We start from the raw sequence: 16,033 nt of genomic DNA, 5'->3' as shown, positions 1-16,033 counted from the left end.
ACGGGGGGGGCCGGGGGGCTGCGCTCTGCATCCCTCCCCCACACCGCTCCGTCACCGGGCGCCCCCTCCTCGCAGCCGGTCCCCCTGCCCGGGCCGTGAGGGCCCAGCTGGGTCCGCCAGCCCCCCGCTACGGACCGGGGGTGGGGGGCTCGGTGCGGACCCCCCCCGGCCATGGGCAGCCACGAGAAGGACCCCGCGTCGCCCCGGAGGGCCCCGTCGCGCTCCAACAGCACCGTGTCCTCCAAGCACAGCAGCGTGCAGCAGGTGGGGGGCTGTGGGCGGGGGGCTCCGTGGGGCCTCGGGGGATAAAGAGAGGCCCCGGCACCCCCGGGGGACCCCCGTGGTGACGCCCCCTCCCCGCAGGGCTCGGAGAGCTGGGAGGTGGTGGAGGAGCCGCGGGGCCGGGGCAGCCCGAGCAGGGAGCCCCCGCGGCAGGAGGGATTCCTGCTGAAGAAGAGGAAATGGCCCCTCAAGGGCTGGCACAAGGTAGGGGGGCGGCTGGGGGCGCGGGCAGAGCGTGCCCAGCCCTGGGGGGATTTCGGCCCCTGGGGGGGGGTGCTGCAGGGATTGCCCCCTGTCCCTCTGTCGATCGCCCCTCTCCATCCCCAGAGGTACTTTGTGCTGGAAAACGGCATCCTGACCTATGCCACCACGCGCCAGGACGTGAGTATGGGCCTGGGCGGTGTGCCCGCCACCCCCCCGCGGGCACGGGGTGGGAGAGACCCCGGTTCCCCTCCCAGAAAGGGAAACTTTCCCCTGACGGCGGTCCCGGGACCCCCCAGGTCCTGAAGGGCAAGCTGCACGGCGCCATCGACGTCCGTCAGTCCGTCATGTCCGTCAACAAGAAGGCGCAGCGCGTTGACCTGGACACGGAGGACAACATTTACCACCTCAAGGTCTGCGGGTGCCCGGCGGCTGCTGGGGGGGGGCTGGGGTGTCGCGTCCCCCCCCCCCTCCCAACCGGCCCCTGTCCCGCAGATCAAGTCCCCGGAGCTCTTTGCCAGCTGGGTGAGCAGCCTCTGCTCCCACCACCAGGGCGAGAGGCCGGACCCCCTCGCCTGCCCCAGCGGGGGTCCCGCCGGGACGACCCCCGCCGCTGCACAGGTCGGTGGCACCTTGGGGTGGTGGCGCAGGGCCGTGTCCGTGAGCAGGGCTGCTGAGGGCGTCCCTCTGTCCCCAGGGCCCGTGGACACGGATCCTGCCCTCGGGCAGCGCCCCCGCCCTGTCCGCCCTTGCCAGCTCCCGGGACAAGGTGGACGCGTGGCTGAAGGACAGCGAGGGGCTGGAGCGCTGCTCGGCCGGTGAGGGGGGCTCCGGGGGGGCACGGGGACGCGGGGCGCCCGTCCCCATCCCTGACCCGGCTTCTGTGCGCCCTGCCCAGAGCTGTCGGCGTGCCAGGAGCAGCTGCGGGAGCTGACGGGGATGCTGCAGAGCCTGGAGTCCCTGCACCGCATCCCCTCCGCGCCCCTCATCTCCAGCGGCCAGGTGAGCGCCAGGGTTTGCGGCCGAGCCTCGCGGCCCCCTCGCCCCGCGCTCACCACCCGCCCCTGCCCCCAGCCCTCAGCCGCCGCCGAGAGGCCCAAGAAGGGCAGGAGGAGCACCAGGATCTGGTGCACCCAGAGCTTCGCCAAGGACGACTCCATCGGCAGGGTGAGGCGGGCGCGGGCGTCCTGCCCAGCCCTGGGGTGCGGCCCGGGGCCGGGGCCCCCCGCTGAGCCCGTGCCCCCCGCAGGTGGGCCGCCTGCACGGCTCCGTCCCCAACCTCTCGCGCTACCTGGAGCCGGGCCAGCTGCCCTTCAGCCTCCCCCCCGAGTACAGCCAGCTGCAGCGGAGCTTCTGGCTGCTGGCCCAGAAAGGTGGGACCGGGGAGGGGGCACCAAGCGGGGTGTGGGGGTCCCGGGGGGGGGTACGTTATGTGCTGCAACCCCCCGCCCTGCCCCTGTCCCCGCAGTGCACGGCTCGCTCAGCAGCGTGGTGGCGGCGCTGACGGCCGAGAGGGCTCGTCTGGAGGAGATGCGGCAGGCGCTGGACCGGCGGCGCTCAGCCCCCCGCCCGGGCAGCGCCGGCCCCACTGGGGTGAGGGGGCGCAGGCTGAGCCAGGGGGGTGCTGGGGGGGACCCATGGGTGCCGTGACTCGGTGGGGCCTCGGCCCCGCACCAGGGGTCTCTCGGTGGCGAGGCGATCCATGACCCCCTCGTGGGCTGGGGTAGGGGGAGATGGGGGGGTCCTGGCCTTGTCCCCGGCCCCTGCCCCAGCTCAGCCCCCCCGCAGGCCGCCCTGCCCAGCCTGGAGGCGCGGGACGGGCTGCGCCGCTTCCACTCCCTCTCCGTCTCCTCCGACACCACCCTGGACTCCTTCGCCTCGCTGCACCCCGACGAGGTGAGGGGGCCAGGGGCCGGGGCTGGGGGACTCCAGGGGGCCAGGGCGGGGGCTGAGCCGCTGCCTGCCCCCCCCCAGCCCGACGCGCTGCCCGCCAAGGGCCGGGAGCAGCAGCGCTCGCAGCGCAGCATCGCCTCGCTGGCCGACTCGCACACCGAGTTCTTCGACGCCTGCGAGGTTTTCCTCTCCGCCAGCTCCTCCGAGAACGAGGTGTGTGTGTGGGGGGGCTTCAGGCGGGCTGGGTCAGCCAGGGGGGGCTCTGCAGCCCCGCTCAGTGCCCCCCCAGCTGCTGCTGTTCTCTCGGTTCACCTCTTTGTTCTCTCTCCCCTGTCCCTCCCCATTAGCCAGCCCAGTAGCAGTCCCCCATAGCCCCCATGCCCCCCCCCGTGTCCCCTGCAGCCCCCCGCAGCCCCCCTCAGCAGGGTGCTCTGGGGCTCCACAGTCCCTGAACCCATCGGTGGGGGCCAGGTGCTGCCAGTGCCCCCCCACTGCTCCTTTCCCCCCCCTGCCCTGTGGTCCCCCCCCGTCCCGTCCCCGTGTTGTGCCCCAGACTCCCCAGTCCCATCCCGATCTCCCCCGGGGGTGCCACCCCCCGGTGCAGCCCCCTGCCCCCGTAGCCCACCCGACGGCCGCTGTGCCCATCCCCAGGCCTCGGATGACGAGTCCTGCATCAGCGAGGCCACCAACAGCATCTGCGAGGACCCGGCCGAGCCAGGGGGGCCCGGGCACCCCCAGACAGGTAGAGGGGCTTCCGCGGAGGGGCGACGGGTCTGGGGTGCCGCTGCGGGGGCTCCCGACCCACGTCCCCGCTGTCCCTGCAGGAGCGGACGGCCCGGGAGGGGTGGCGGAGCCGCCCCCCCTGGAGCTGCCGGGGCCGGGCCCGCAGCGCCGCAGCTGCCTGCCCGCGCCCCCCGCGCCGCCGGGGGACGTGAGCCTGTGGGGGCTGCTGCGGAGCAGCGTGGGGAAGGATCTGTCCCGCGTGGCGCTGCCCGTGCAGCTCAACGAGCCGCTCAACACGCTGCAGCGCCTCTGCGAGGAGCTCGAGTACAGCGCCCTGCTCGACCGCGCCGCCCGCGCCCGCGACCCCCGGCAGCGCCTGGTGCGGGACACTGGGGGGGGGGGACACGGTTTGGGTACGGGGTGGGGGGGACGCATCACCGGGGGGGCCTGACCCAGCCGTGGTTGCCGCAGGTCTTGGTGGCCGCCTTCGCCGTGTCCGCCTACGCCTCCACCTTCTACCGCGCGGGCAGCAAACCCTTCAACCCCGTGCTGGGAGAGACCTACGAGTGCGTGCGGCCCGACCGCGGCTTCCGCTTCATCAGCGAGCAGGTAGCGGGGGCGGGGGGCTGCGGGGGGCGCGGGGATGGGGACGGGGACGGGGATGGGGACTTGCGGCTCTTCCTCCCCCAGGTCTGCCACCACCCCCCCATCTCCGCCTGCCACGCCGAGTCCGACAACTTCGTCTTCTGGCAAGGTGGGTGCCGGGGAGGGGGCTGCAGGGGGGGACACCGGGGGCGTGGGGTCTCACCGCCTGCCACCCCCAGACATGAGGTGGAAGAACAAATTCTGGGGCAAATCCCTGGAGATCGTCCCCATGGGCACCGTCAACGTCCAGCTGCCCAGGTGAGCGCCCGCACCCCCTGACCCTGCGCCCCCCCCCCCCCCGGCTGTGCCCCGCGCCCCCTGACCCCGCGCTGTCAGGTCCGGGGACCACTTCGAGTGGAACAAGGTGACCACCTGCATCCACAACGTGCTGAGCGGCCCGCGCTGGATCGAGCACTACGGGGAGGTGCTGATCCGCAACACGCGCGACGCCTCCTACCACTGCAAGCTCACCTTCTGCAAGGTGCGACCCCCAGCCCCGCCCACCCCCTGGCCCCGCCCACCCCGTGGCCACGCCCCTGTTGGGTGCTACTTTGCATAGCCATGGCCTGGCCCCGCCCCTCCAGCCCAGGCCCTGCCCCTTTAGCAACGTGCTCACCCAATCATTGTGCCATAGTTTGCCCTGTCCCCATGGCCACGCCCCTTCCCTATGGCCCCACCCATCCCAATTGGCCCCACCCTTTCTTAATGGCCCCAACCCATCGGCCACGCCCCCCATGGCCTCGCCCCATCCCATTGGCCCCATGCCTTCCCCATGGCTCCACCCCTCCACTATGGCCCCGCCCCTTCCCTATAACCCCACCCTTTGCATGACCCCACCCAAGCAATGGCCACACCCCCTTCTGTGTAGCCACACCCCCTTCCCTGTAGCCCCACCCCTTCCCTATAGCCGTGCCCTTTACATGACCCCACCCAATCAATGGCCACACCCCTTCCCTATATCCCCGCCCCTCCCCGTAGCCCCGCCCCCTCCCCAAGGCCCCGCCCCCACGGTGCGGTGCCGGTGCCCGCAGGCCCGGTACTGGGGCGCGGGGGCCAACGAGGTGCAGGGCGCGGTGCTGAGCCGCAGCGGCACCGTGGTGGAGCGCCTGGCCGGCAAGTGGCACGAGGGGCTGTACCGAGGGGCCCCCCCGGGGCACTGCGTCTGGAGAGCCAGTAAGGAGCAGGGGGGGGCTGTGGGGGGTGCCCTGCCCCGGGGGTACCCTACCTGGGGGGACCCTACCCGGGGGGTGCCCTACCCGGGGGTGCCCTGCCCCAGGGGTGCCCTGTCCCGCGGGGTGTCCTGCCGGGGGGGTGCTGAGCGTGTGCCCCCCCCCCCCAGACCCCATGCCCCACGACCACGAGAGGAACTACGGCTTCACGCAGTTCGCCCTGGAGCTGAACGAGCTGACGCCCGAGCTGCGCCGCGTGCTGCCCTCCACCGACACCCGCCTGCGCCCCGACCAGCGGTGAGCGGCACGGGGCTGGGAGGGGGGGTCCGGGTTGGGGGGTGGGGGGGGGGATCCGGGGCTGAGCGGGATCCTCACCGCGGGGGCCCCGCAGGTACCTGGAGGAGGGCAACGTGCCGGCGGCCGAGACGCAGAAGCGCCAAATCGAGCAGCTGCAGCGGGACCGGCGCCGGGTGATGGAGGAGAACAACATCACGCACCAGGCGCGCTTCTTCCGGTGGGCACGGGGGGAACGGGGGCACCGGGGGCACTCGGGGAACAGGGAAACCCCCTGGACGAGGTGGGGGGGGGGCCCTGAGGGCACCCCAGGGATGACCCCCCCCATCCACAGGCGGCTGACGGATGCCAACGGCAAGGAGTCGTGGGTCACCAACAACACCTACTGGAAGCTGCGCCTGGACCCCGGCTTCGCCCACCTGGACAGCGCCGTGCTCTGGTAGCGGCCCCCCCGGGGCTGCTGCCCCCCCGAAGCCCCCGGATTGGGGTGCAGGGCCCCCCCCCCAGCTGGCTGCGGGCAGGCAGTGCCCGGCCGTGGCCCCTCGCAGCCGCTGCGCCTGCGTTCAAGCAAAACTGTGATTCCAAATAGCGGGGAGGGGGGAGCTGGGGGGGCACAGGTGGTGCCCTCCTGCCCCCCCTGCCTGGTCCCAGGGCGGCCTCACAGCGGGCTGGGGGTCCCGAGGTGCCCGCGGGCGGGCAGCCCCCTCCAGCCCCCCCGGATGCAGAGGGGGCCCCTCTCCAATAAAGTCTGCAGAGAGCCGCGGTGTGCAGCCTGCTTCCTCTCCCCCCCCCCGGGCTCAGGCCGTGTCCCCCCCCTCCCTCCGAGCCCAGGGTGTTTGTGTCCCCCCCCCAATGTCCCGTAGCACAGGCACCGCCCCCTCCCTGCCTCAGTTTCCCTCCCCGTGTCCCCCCCCCAGAGGCGAGCGAGGCGGTGTCACCCGCAGCGTCCCCTTTATTGCGCCGTCTGCTGCCGCCCCCGCCCCACGCGGGGCTCAATAAATACTTCAGCATCAACCCCCCCCCCCCAAAAAAAAAAAAAAAAAGAACAAAAAAAAGGGCCCTGGCCACCCCCCCACCCCCCCGCCCACCCCCGTGGCCCCACCTGGGTGGCACTGGGGGCTGATTGTCTGAATGCGCCCCCCCCCCCCCCAAAAAAAAAGTCTTCCCAGCACTGGGTGTTCAATGGGGGGGGGTCAGGGATGCCCTGCGCTGGGCTCCAGCCCCTGAAGGGTTTTTGCTGCCGTGGCTCCGGGGTGCCCAATGTTTGTTGGGGTGCCTGGTGTGTTGGGGGGGGGGTCTGCGTGCTCCCCCCCCCGGCTCAGTTCCCGTAGAAGCCGTAGTAGCCGCCGTCGGCGCCCGGCTCCTTGTCGTAGAGGTCCCCGTTGCGGGCCGGGGGCGAGCTCTCGGCGCTGGAGGGGTACGGGGACACGCGGCGCCGCTTGCACCCCCCCTCGTACAGCCCCGGCTCCGTCGCCTCCCCGGGCTTGGCGGGGGGGGGCTCGGGGGTCCAGCCCTCCGCCTCCTTGCCCTTCTCCTCCCGGGGCTCCCGGTACCAGCCCAGGGTCCCGGGGCTGCCCTTGGGCACGTACTGCCCGGGCCCCCAGGCCCCCGGCCCCCCAAAAGCCGCCGGCCCCTCGGGGTAGTAGGGCAGGGGGGGGTGCGTGGCGGGGGGCAGTGCGAAGGGCTTCACCCCGTAGGGCACCAGCTTGCCCCCCCCGAACCCCCCCTCGTAGCCGCCGAACTCCAGCGCCCCGGCGGGCGGCTGCTGGGGGGCGAAGTACCAGCGGGGGGGGTCCTTGGGGGGCAGGGGCAGGGGGGGGCCCCGCTCCCCGTTGTAGAAGCGGCCGGGGGGCAGCGGGTACTGCTCCTGCAGGAAGGGCTGCAAGCGGGGGCCCGGCAGCAGCTGGGGGCAGCCGGGGGCGTCCGGAGGAGACGGGGTCAGGCGGTCGCCCTCCGAGGCCGCGTACATCCTGGGGGGGGGGGGGACACACGGTGGGTGTGGGGTGGGGGGGGGGCACGCTCCTCCCAGGTGGGGGGGCGGTGGGGGGGGCAGGGGGGTACTCACGAGTCAAAGTTGTCCCGAAAGCCTTTGGCGAAGGGGTTGTGGTCGATCTTCAGCTGCGTGATCTGGGGGGGGGGTGGAGATGTTGGGGGGGGGGCAGGGGCTGCTGCCAGCCCCCCCCTCCAGCAGGGCTGTGCCCTGGCCCTTTTCCAGCCCACAGCCCCCAGGGTGCCCACCCCAGGGCCCATGGTGAAGGGGGGGGTCTGATGGGGACCTGGGGTGCTGGGTGGTGCTGGGGGGGCACTGGGGGAGCTGGGATGCGGATGGGATATGGGGGGGGGGGGGTGAGGGCTGCAGGGAGTGCCGGGGTGTTGGCAGAGGGAGGGGTCGGGGCAGGGTTGGCTTTGGGGTTTCTGTGATGCTGGGGGGCCGGGGGGGCACCAGCGGGTACCAGGGGGGTACTGGGGGCTGCTGTGATGCCGGGGAGATGCTGGGGAGTGTCGGGGGTCCCTGTGAGGCTGGGGGGCGCTGCCTGGGGAGGAAGGGGAGGGGGGTGTCGGGGGGGGGGTCTCGCACTCACGTCGGCGTTCTGGTAGGCGGTGACGGCGATGAACTGGGTCTCGGGGAAGGCGAAGGTGTGGGTGTGCGGGGAGGGGCAGGGCGCCTCGCCCTCGCCCTCCTTCACCTCCGTCACGTGCAGCCGCGGCTGGTACTTGTGCAGCGACTGCAGCACGATCATCTGCGGGCAGCGGCCGTCAGGGGGGTGCATATCATTGGGGGGGGGGGTCCAGGTGTGTGTGTGCTGGGGGGGTCCGGGGGGGCTTTACCTGTCCCACATTGTTGGCTGCGCCCTTGTTGTTGGTGAGCTTCAGCTTCCCGAAGGACACCTCCTGCCGCATCCAGTGCGCGCCCGTGTTGGGCGAGTCGGGGTGCAGGTAGAGGCGGTTCCCTGGGGGGGGGGGGGGCACACATGGGGGGGGGGTTACCCCGCTCACAGCCACCCCCAGGGAGGGGTCGGGAGGGTGGGACAGGGCCCATGGTGCCGTACCTGGCATGTTGCCCTCGGCCTTGCCGCACTGCACCCACTTTCCGCCCTGGTAGCGCCAGTGGTGCTGATCCACCAGCACCACGTCCACGCAGACGCTGTAGTGGGCCACGGGGTTGAGCCCGGAGAGGTTGAAGCTGAGGAACGGGAACATGCGCCTGGGGGGGGCACAACGGGAGCGTTACCCCCACCACCACAGCCCCGCTGCACCCCGTGCGGGGTCGGGGCACAGCGGGCGCGTTACCCCCACCCGGTGCGGGGCCGTGGGTCCCGCTCTGCCCATGGGGGGGGGAAGCCATCACCAGCCCCCCCCCCATGCCCGGGGGGTGCCATCGGCGCTGACTGACCCCGGCAGCTGGGGGCTGCTCTCCGGGGCCGATCCCCCCCCCCCGGCACCTTCCTCCCCCTCCCCGAGCACCTTCCGGTTCGGAAACCAACACCGCTGCTATTTCGGGCTGGGCGCCAGCGCCAAGGGCAGCGAGGGGACGGGACGGGACGGCCGGGGGGGTCCCTGCGGTCGGGGGCTGCATCTGTCCCCCCCCCAGCACGGCCATGCCCTGTGCACTAAGGGGGGGGCGACCCCAAACCCTCACCCCCGGGTTCAGTCCCCGCTGGCCCCAGCTGCAGGTTTGGGGTCGCAGCAGGACCTCGAGCTGGGGACGCTGCTTCAGGACCCCCCCAGCCAGAGTTTGGCTCCTCAAGGGGGGGCATATTTTTTTTTTTTGGGGGGGGGGGCATCTCAGCATCCGCTGGAGTTTTGGCCAGCCCCAGTCCCAGCAGCGCCGTCAGCCCGTGCCGCTGCCTGGGTGCTGGTGCCCAGCGGGTGAGGGTGGGGGGCACAGATCAGGGTGTGTGTGTGTGAGGGGGGGGCTCGTCCCCTCTGCTCTGGTTTCCTCCTGGTGCCCCCATTTCCCAAAAAGCAGGGACCGGGGCTCCTCCGAACGGGCCCCAGAAGCCGTGAGCTGCTGCAGGCGGCCGGGTGGGCAGCGGGGTGGGGTGGGGTGGGGGCCCTGCTGCTCCCCCCCAGCAGCCGGCCCTGTCCTGGCTGCAGCCCTGGGGTTTGCTTTGCCTCCCTGCTGGGAAGGGGGGGGCCCTGCCCCTGCCCCCCCAGCCCTGGGGTTCTCGCCCTGCCCTGAGGCAGAGCCCGGTGGACTCGGGACAGCACCTGCAGGGTGGGGGCTCCACGGCCCCATCCCGCTCCTCTGCATCTGCTGGGGGTGGGCAGGCAGAAATATGGGGGGGGCCGGGGCTGGGGAGCCCCCGAAGCTGCCGGTGGGCTCCGGGGCAGGAAGCGCCGCTCGGGCAGGGGCCGTGGGGCCGGGGCTGGCAGCGGGCGAGGAGCAGGGGAAAGAGCGGAGCACGGCAGGGGGCCGGGGACTCAACATTGCCCTTGTGAGAGAGGGAGGAAAAGAAAAAAAGAAAAAAAGAAAAAAAGAAAAAAAGAAAAGAAAAAAAAAAAAAAAAAGAAAAAAAGAAAAAGAAAGCAGCGCGCTGCCAGGAGCCGCGCACGTGCTCAGCGCTGGGGCCGAGGCAGGCGGCAGCCCCCGGCACCGTGGCTTTGGGGGGGCTGTGGGGGAGCCGACACCCGGCCCCCAACACACAGCGAGCCCTCGGGGGGGGGGCCCGGGCTCATCCCTGCCCGGCCTCGGCTGGGGTTTGGTCCCCAAGAAGCTGCCGCTTCGAGGCACCGGGGCTCCCCCCCCCCGATAAAATCCCGACCACATCAAAGGGCGGCAGCGAGGGCTGCACCGGCCCCGAGGCACCGGCAGCACCGGGCTGCACCGGGTCCCGGGCGGCTCCCCCGGGAAATGCCCCCCCCAAACTCCCCCCCCCGGCACCGGGTCCCGGTGAGCACGGAGGCCGCTCAGCCCCGGTGCAGGCAGGCGCGCTGGGTGCCGCACCAAGCCCCGTGCTGCAGAGAGCAGGGAGGAAGAAACGAGCATTTTTCTGGGGTTTTGCACTTTGTTTGCTCCACCACAACCGTCTCCCCAATGCTGTGCTGATGGGGGAGCAAAGAGAGATTTTTATTTCAAATGCTGCCGTGGTGCAAACCACAGGGCTTGGCCGGGGCACTGGAGGGCGGTGGCAAGACCCGAAACCACGCAAGCCTCGCATTTATTTTTAAATCCACCGGCGTTTGAGCTCCTGGGGCTGCTTCTCAGGCAGGACTCGGCTCCCCTGGGTTTGGCCCCTGTGGTTTGGGAGGTGCCACGGGGGGGGTGCGGGACCCCCACCGGCCCAGCCCCGCGCTCACCCCGAAGCTGGCGCCAGCCTCCTGCCTCTGCCCCTTTGCAGCTTTGTCCCTGGAGCTCTGCGGGGGGCTCCCGGCTGCCCCCAGGTGCCCCTGCAGGAACCCCTTGACTCGGGTGTCCCCCCCCCACCAGGGCCCGGTGCAGCTGGGGGGCCAGGGGGTGCTCACATCCAGGGGACAGGGCTGCAAGGACGCAGGGCTGCCGCTTGCACGAGAACCTGGGCACAGGGCGAGCAGGGAGCTGAGGATGAACCCGGCTGGGGAGGCGAGCGGGCGGCCCGGGGGGAGCCTTGCTCAGGCAGCCCCTGGAGCCCACACACCGGGGGGGGGGGGGGGCTGCCAGCTTCCTGAGCCGCCTCGGCTCCCCATGGCAACCCGGCGCGCCCCAGACGAAGCGGCCGCAAGAACCGCGGCCGCGTGGGAGATCGGCGCAGCCCCTGCAGCACCTGCCCCAGCCCCCACCCCACGGCACGGCACGGCGCAGCATGGCGTGGCACGGTGCGGCACGGCACGGGGAGCTGGCCTCGTCCTCCCCGTGCAGCCGCCTGGGAACACCATCCCCGTCCCCGTCCCCGTCCCCATGCAGCCACCAGCGAGGGCGAAGCAGCCCAGGGTCCCCCCAGAAGGCGAGGCCAGCCCCGCAGTGCCCCGTTGTGAGGCCACCTCCTCGGTGTCCCAAAGCGGAGCCAACCCCTGCACCCGCCCAAAGCCAAACCGTCCCCAAGTGCAGATGGCAACTGGAAAGCGTCGCAGGTCCCCCCAAAAGGTACCACCGACTCATGCGTCCCCAAATATGGAGCCACCCCTGCACACCCTGAAGGCAACGCCACTCCTCGAGTCCCCGAAGGCAAAGCTGTCCCCGAGGGCACAGCCAGCCCCCGAGCCCTCCGAGGGCACAGCCAGCCCCGGCTGCAGCAACAAACGGTGGCAGGAATTCCCCAGCCCCTTTGCCCCATGGCCCATGTGGCAGTGGTGAGTCCTTGGGGTTTTCCGCAGAAATCCTGCCCTGGCCGAGCCCCGGGAGGCGAGCAGAGGAGGGCAGGGACCCACTGGGGAGCCCGGGGGGGGGCATTTTTCCACCGGGGAGGAGAGGGCACAGGACAGCGTGGGCAGGCGGGGGACGTGGAAGGGAGCTGGGGCAGGAGCGGGCAGGAAGGCGCTGGTGGGGTAAATCCCCCTGCCTGGATCCACGGCGAGCTGGGGGTCACTTGGTGCGCCCCCCCCCCACCTGGCCTCAGCTCCTCTCCAAGGGGGCAGTGGCCAGGAGGGAGCCGTGGGGCTGCACAGCCCAGCGGGGGGGTCCTCACCCCGGCGGGACGCGGCCCCCGTCCTGCCCCAGCTCTACCAGTGGCACCAGCAAGGCCACTGACAGACCCCAAAGCCCCCTCCCTGAGACAGGAGCCCCCCGGGGAGGGCAGAGCGCCCCAGCCCCCGTGCACCTTTCCCTTCGTGCCCCCGCTTTGGGTTTTTTCCTGTGTTTCAGCAGCGCTGCAGCCAGGCCCTGCACAGAGATTTTTGCAAAAGCAGCTCAGGGTCTGGGGAAGCGGATGTTTTGTGGCTCTGGGTTTTGACATCTCCCCGGGGCCGGGTTTGGTGTGAGCCCCCCCAGCGCAGACCACACATCCCCCAGACCCCAGCTCCTCTGCAGAGCTCTCACAGGGCACGGAGCCAGAGAAAGAGCCCCCAAAAAGCCCTGTTTCGGGCAGGAGCTGGTGGCAGGGCCAGACCCAGCAGCGGGGCAGGGGACGGGGGCTCTGCGGGCACCGCGCCCCCAGGACCTGGATGGGGGTGGGCAGGAAACACCCCCAAGGCACTGACACCCCCGGCCCACGGGGGACACGGGGGACACGCTGCCCGTCCCCGGCGGTGACAGTTTGCTGCTGCACGGCCCCGAGCCCAGCGGGGGGGAGCCGGGGGGAGCAGGCCCGGGGAGGACGGTGGCAAACCAAGCGGCCCTAACGCGTTCAGACTTCCAACACATTAAGCAGGTCGGTGCCAGCATCGAAGTGACACCGTCTGTCTCGGCCGAGGGAAGGCGGAGGGGGAGGCAGCAGAGGGGCGCTGCCAGCGGCCCCCAGCCCCGACGCTCACCCAGGAAAAGGGGCTGAGAGCGGAGTGAGGCTGGGGGGGGGGGGGACGGCAGTGGGGGGGTGGCTGCAGCAGGGGAGCTGGGGGCTCCGCCAGCCACAGGCAGAGCTGAGCCCCAACCGCAGGGACACGCAACAGCAGCTGCTGCCGGCCCCCCCTGACCTGATCCAGCACAGCCGAGCCCTGCCACGCACACCAGACCCTGCCTGCCCCCCCCAACACTCGTTCTCGTGCTCCTCTCCTGATTTCAGCACAAAACTCCAGCCTGGAGCCAAAGGGCAAGCTCTGGGGGGTGGCTCCACGGCCCCCACTGCACCCAGTGCCCCTGAGCGGGAGTGCCAGCAGGGGCAGGGGGGTTGCAGCCCCCCAGCACGCTCCCCAGTCCTACCCCAGTCCTTCCCAGCTCCGGCTGCGGCCCCACTACGAGCACCACGGGCAGGAGGGGACAGTGGGTGCCCACCTGCAGTGCCCCCAGCAGCTGTTTTGGTGCCCTGAACCTCACCAAAGTGCACCCCCCCACACACACACGGGGGGTTCCCAGCCTCTGCATCCCCCCCAGAGGAGCGCAGGCACCTGGGGTCAGCAGCTCAGGTGGGGATTCCTGCACTGCGGGGGGCTTGGGGCTGTCGCCCACCCCCTGCGCTCGTGGCCTCCCCACTTGTTGCAGCACCGAGCTCTGGATCCAGTCCCTCTGCTCCCTGGGACGATCGCCCCGCGCTCCCCGGTACAACCAGCACCAGCATCCCTGTACCCAGCCCAGTCACGGGAGGTCCTGAGCCCCCGTTCCTCCCTCACGGACACGGGGACACCCCCACGGGACCCCAAAGACGTCCCGCAGAGCCTGTGCCGGCAGCGGGCTCTGTCCCCTTTCTCTTTGCAACCAGCCTCCGCTCCCCTAAAAAGTCACACCGGGGTGGAGGGGCTGCTTTGCCCCCCATATTTTTTTCCCTCTGCACACACAGAAAGACCCCCCCCAGAGGCTCGGGGACCCCCCCTCACTCTCACAGCCCCGACACATCCGCCCCAGCCTCCTGGGGAGGGCAGGGGAGGCAGCGCAGCCTCAGCCCTCGCCGGCCCCGTCCCGTCCCGGTGCCACCGCCCCGGCAGCCCCATTCATCCCCGGCCCCCCGCAGTCCCGGAGCCCCCCGGAGCCCCCCGGAACCCCCCGGCCCGGCGCTCACCTGCCCTGCTTGGTGATGATCATCTCGGTCTGGTGCTTGTGGAACTTGGCCCACAGCGGGAAGTTGTTGAGCATCACCTGCACCTTGCCGGCCGCCCGGTACCCGGGCAGGGCGCAGAGCGGCCCGGCGCGGGGGCACAGCGGGGGGGCTCCCCCGGGGCCGTAGGCTCCCTCCGCGCCCCCGTACAGCTCCGCGCCCCCGTAGCCCTCGCCCGCCGCCGCCGCCGCGTATCCGCTCCCCGCGCCCGGGGCGGCGGCGGGCGGCGGCGCCCGGTAGGGAGGGCACGGCCCGAGGAAGCGGCCGCCGCCGCCGCCGAAGCCGCCGGGCACGGGGGGCGCCGCGTAGGGCAGCGGCGGGACGGGCGGCTCCGGGGCCCCGGGCTCGCCGTAGTAAGCGGCGGCGGCGGCGGCGTCCCGGGCGCCCGGCGGCTCCTTGGCGAAGCTGGCGGCGCCGCTGAGCATGGGGAGGGCGGCGCGGGGGGCTCCGGCGGCCGGCTCCAGCGCGCCCATGGACGGGCGGCGGGGACCCCGAGCCCGGCCCCGCCGCCCCCGCCGCCCCCGGCGCCCCCGAGCCTCAGCGGCTCCCCCCGCGCTGCGCGCCCGCCGCTCGCTCCATGCCCCGGGGAAAGCCGCGGGGGCCGAGGAAGGAAAAGCCCCGGACTCGCGGAAAGCCCCCGAAGTGCCGCCGGGATGGGAGGGGGGTACCGGGGGGCGAGGTGTGGGGGGGGGGGGGGCCGCCCTGCCCCGCTGCTGCCGGTGCCGCCGCCCTCACCGCACCTGCCCCATCCCCGCCGCCCGCGCCTCTTATCCAAAGAAGCGGCTCCGCACCGGGAGCCCCGCCCGGGGCCGCCCCGTCCAACCCCCGCCGGGGCGGGGAACCGGCACGGGGCGGGGCCGCGCGGCACCGGGACACGAGGGGGGGGCCGGGGAGCGGGAGGGGGGTGGCAGCCGGGGATGGGGACCGGGGACCGGGGACCGGGCACGGAGCGCCCGGCACCGACCGGGGGCCGGCCCAAGCCCTGACCCCTCGGTATCCGTTAATTCGCCGCCTGCCCGGTGCTGGCCCCGTGCCCCCCGCACGCCCCCACCGCACGCTGGGTGTTTGGGGCCCCCCCCGAACCCCCCCGGGGTCACAGCTCGGAGCTGCCCCAAGGCAGAGCCGCGGGGCCCCCTCTGAGCAGGGGCTTTTTGGGGCTTTTTGGGGCTCACCGGGAGGAAACCGGCAGGGACCCAGCCTGGCTCCTGCTGGGGATGGAGAAACCTGGAGCAAAAAATGGGGCTGGGGGGTGCCTGGGGGGGCAGCTGGGGCCTGTCCTGCTCCTGGCCCTGCTCCCCTTGTGTGGGTCCGGGTGGTCCGAGCCTCCTGGGGCCACCTGGGTGACAAACGCTGCCCACCCCATGCCCCTGCCCGCTCCCAGCCCCTTCCCCTGCCCGTCCTAGGGCCAGGCCTCGACCTGGAAGTCCCTGTGTCCCCTGGAGCCGTCCCCAAGGTGTCCTGCCCCAAGGGGGGGCCGCTTCCCTTGGGTGCTCCCTGGCCTAAGGGAATCGGGGGCCACCCTGCGCACGCTGCCCCAACCCACAGCCAAGGACGAGCGCAGCCACCGCCGGCCCATCCGCCCCCTGCCTGGGGTCCGGGCCCAAACCCTGGGCTCAGGGGTGCGCACACACACTCACACTCACACTCACACTCACACTCTCACTCACACTCACACTCACACTCACACTCACACTCACACTCACACTCACACGTGTGCACCCCTCCCTGGCACCAGCCCTGCCCGCTGTGTGCAATGCAGGGGCTGCACCCAGGGCAGAGCACAGCAGCTGCCCCCCCCCCCCCGGTGTCCCCCCCAGCTGCCAGGGTGCAGCTGCCCCCTCCCCTCCCCTCCCCGAAGCAGCGCAGGAATCACCCCACTGAGCTCCCGAGTGAGAACGAGAAGGAAAACAAGGAAATTTCCAGAAATTATTTATAGGAGGAAAAATAAAGGCTGGAGGGCGTGCAACAAGGGGGGAGCGCCTCATTAACGGGGGGGGGCAGAAAGTGCTGCAGCACATGTGCTCCCTGACGTCACGACGTGCTAATTCGCTCCGTTAGGCCATCGCCGGCGAGGACAAATTCACAGCCCCCCCCCCCCCCGCTGTGGGGTCAGTGTGGCAGTGCTGGGCTCCCCACTGTGCCACCGCCCCCCCAGCACAGGGCCTGACGGGGCCACCGCGGGGCGAGGGACCCCGACCTTGGAGATGTGGCTCCGTCCCCAGG

At 72.1% G+C, this 16,033-nt stretch overlaps 2 protein-coding genes across 3 annotated transcripts; one reads left to right on the top strand and one right to left on the bottom strand.

The window, feature by feature from the left end:
• Positions 1-73: 73 nt before the first annotated feature.
• OSBPL7 (oxysterol binding protein like 7) lies at positions 74-6,018 on the top strand. Its single transcript, XM_082779296.1, has 22 exons — positions 74-264; positions 364-486; positions 610-663; positions 783-896; positions 979-1,104; positions 1,181-1,301; positions 1,382-1,485; positions 1,558-1,650; positions 1,733-1,856; positions 1,952-2,076; positions 2,272-2,379; positions 2,458-2,589; positions 3,028-3,118; positions 3,201-3,478; positions 3,571-3,708; positions 3,790-3,853; positions 3,924-4,002; positions 4,081-4,225; positions 4,776-4,917; positions 5,084-5,210; positions 5,305-5,427; positions 5,542-6,018. Exons 1-22 carry the CDS (start codon positions 172-174, stop codon positions 5,648-5,650), a joined length of 2,613 nt encoding a protein of 870 aa, XP_082635422.1. The 5' UTR covers positions 74-171; the 3' UTR covers positions 5,651-6,018.
• Positions 6,019-6,390: 372 nt separating this feature from the next.
• TBX21 (T-box transcription factor 21) lies at positions 6,391-14,464 on the bottom strand. Of its 2 annotated transcripts, none has more exons than XM_082779283.1 (6): positions 13,775-14,464; positions 8,258-8,412; positions 8,037-8,158; positions 7,790-7,948; positions 7,273-7,334; positions 6,391-7,177 (listed from the first exon to the last, which is right to left on the bottom strand). In XM_082779283.1, exons 1-6 carry the CDS (start codon positions 14,281-14,283, stop codon positions 6,526-6,528), a joined length of 1,659 nt encoding a protein of 552 aa, XP_082635409.1. In that variant the 5' UTR covers positions 14,284-14,464; the 3' UTR covers positions 6,391-6,525. The 2 variants fall into 2 exon arrangements, with proteins under 2 accessions (XP_082635409.1, XP_082635410.1); XM_082779284.1 differs by having other exon boundaries at positions 8,258-8,391.
• Positions 14,465-16,033: the final 1,569 nt, after the last annotated feature.

Source organism: Aythya marila (assembly GCF_965140915.1).
Source record: "Aythya marila genome assembly, chromosome: 25".
Classification (NCBI taxonomy): domain Eukaryota; kingdom Metazoa; phylum Chordata; class Aves; order Anseriformes; family Anatidae; genus Aythya; species Aythya marila.
Note: the sequence above shows the minus strand (reverse complement) of the source record. Positions and strands in the feature narration are given on the sequence as shown.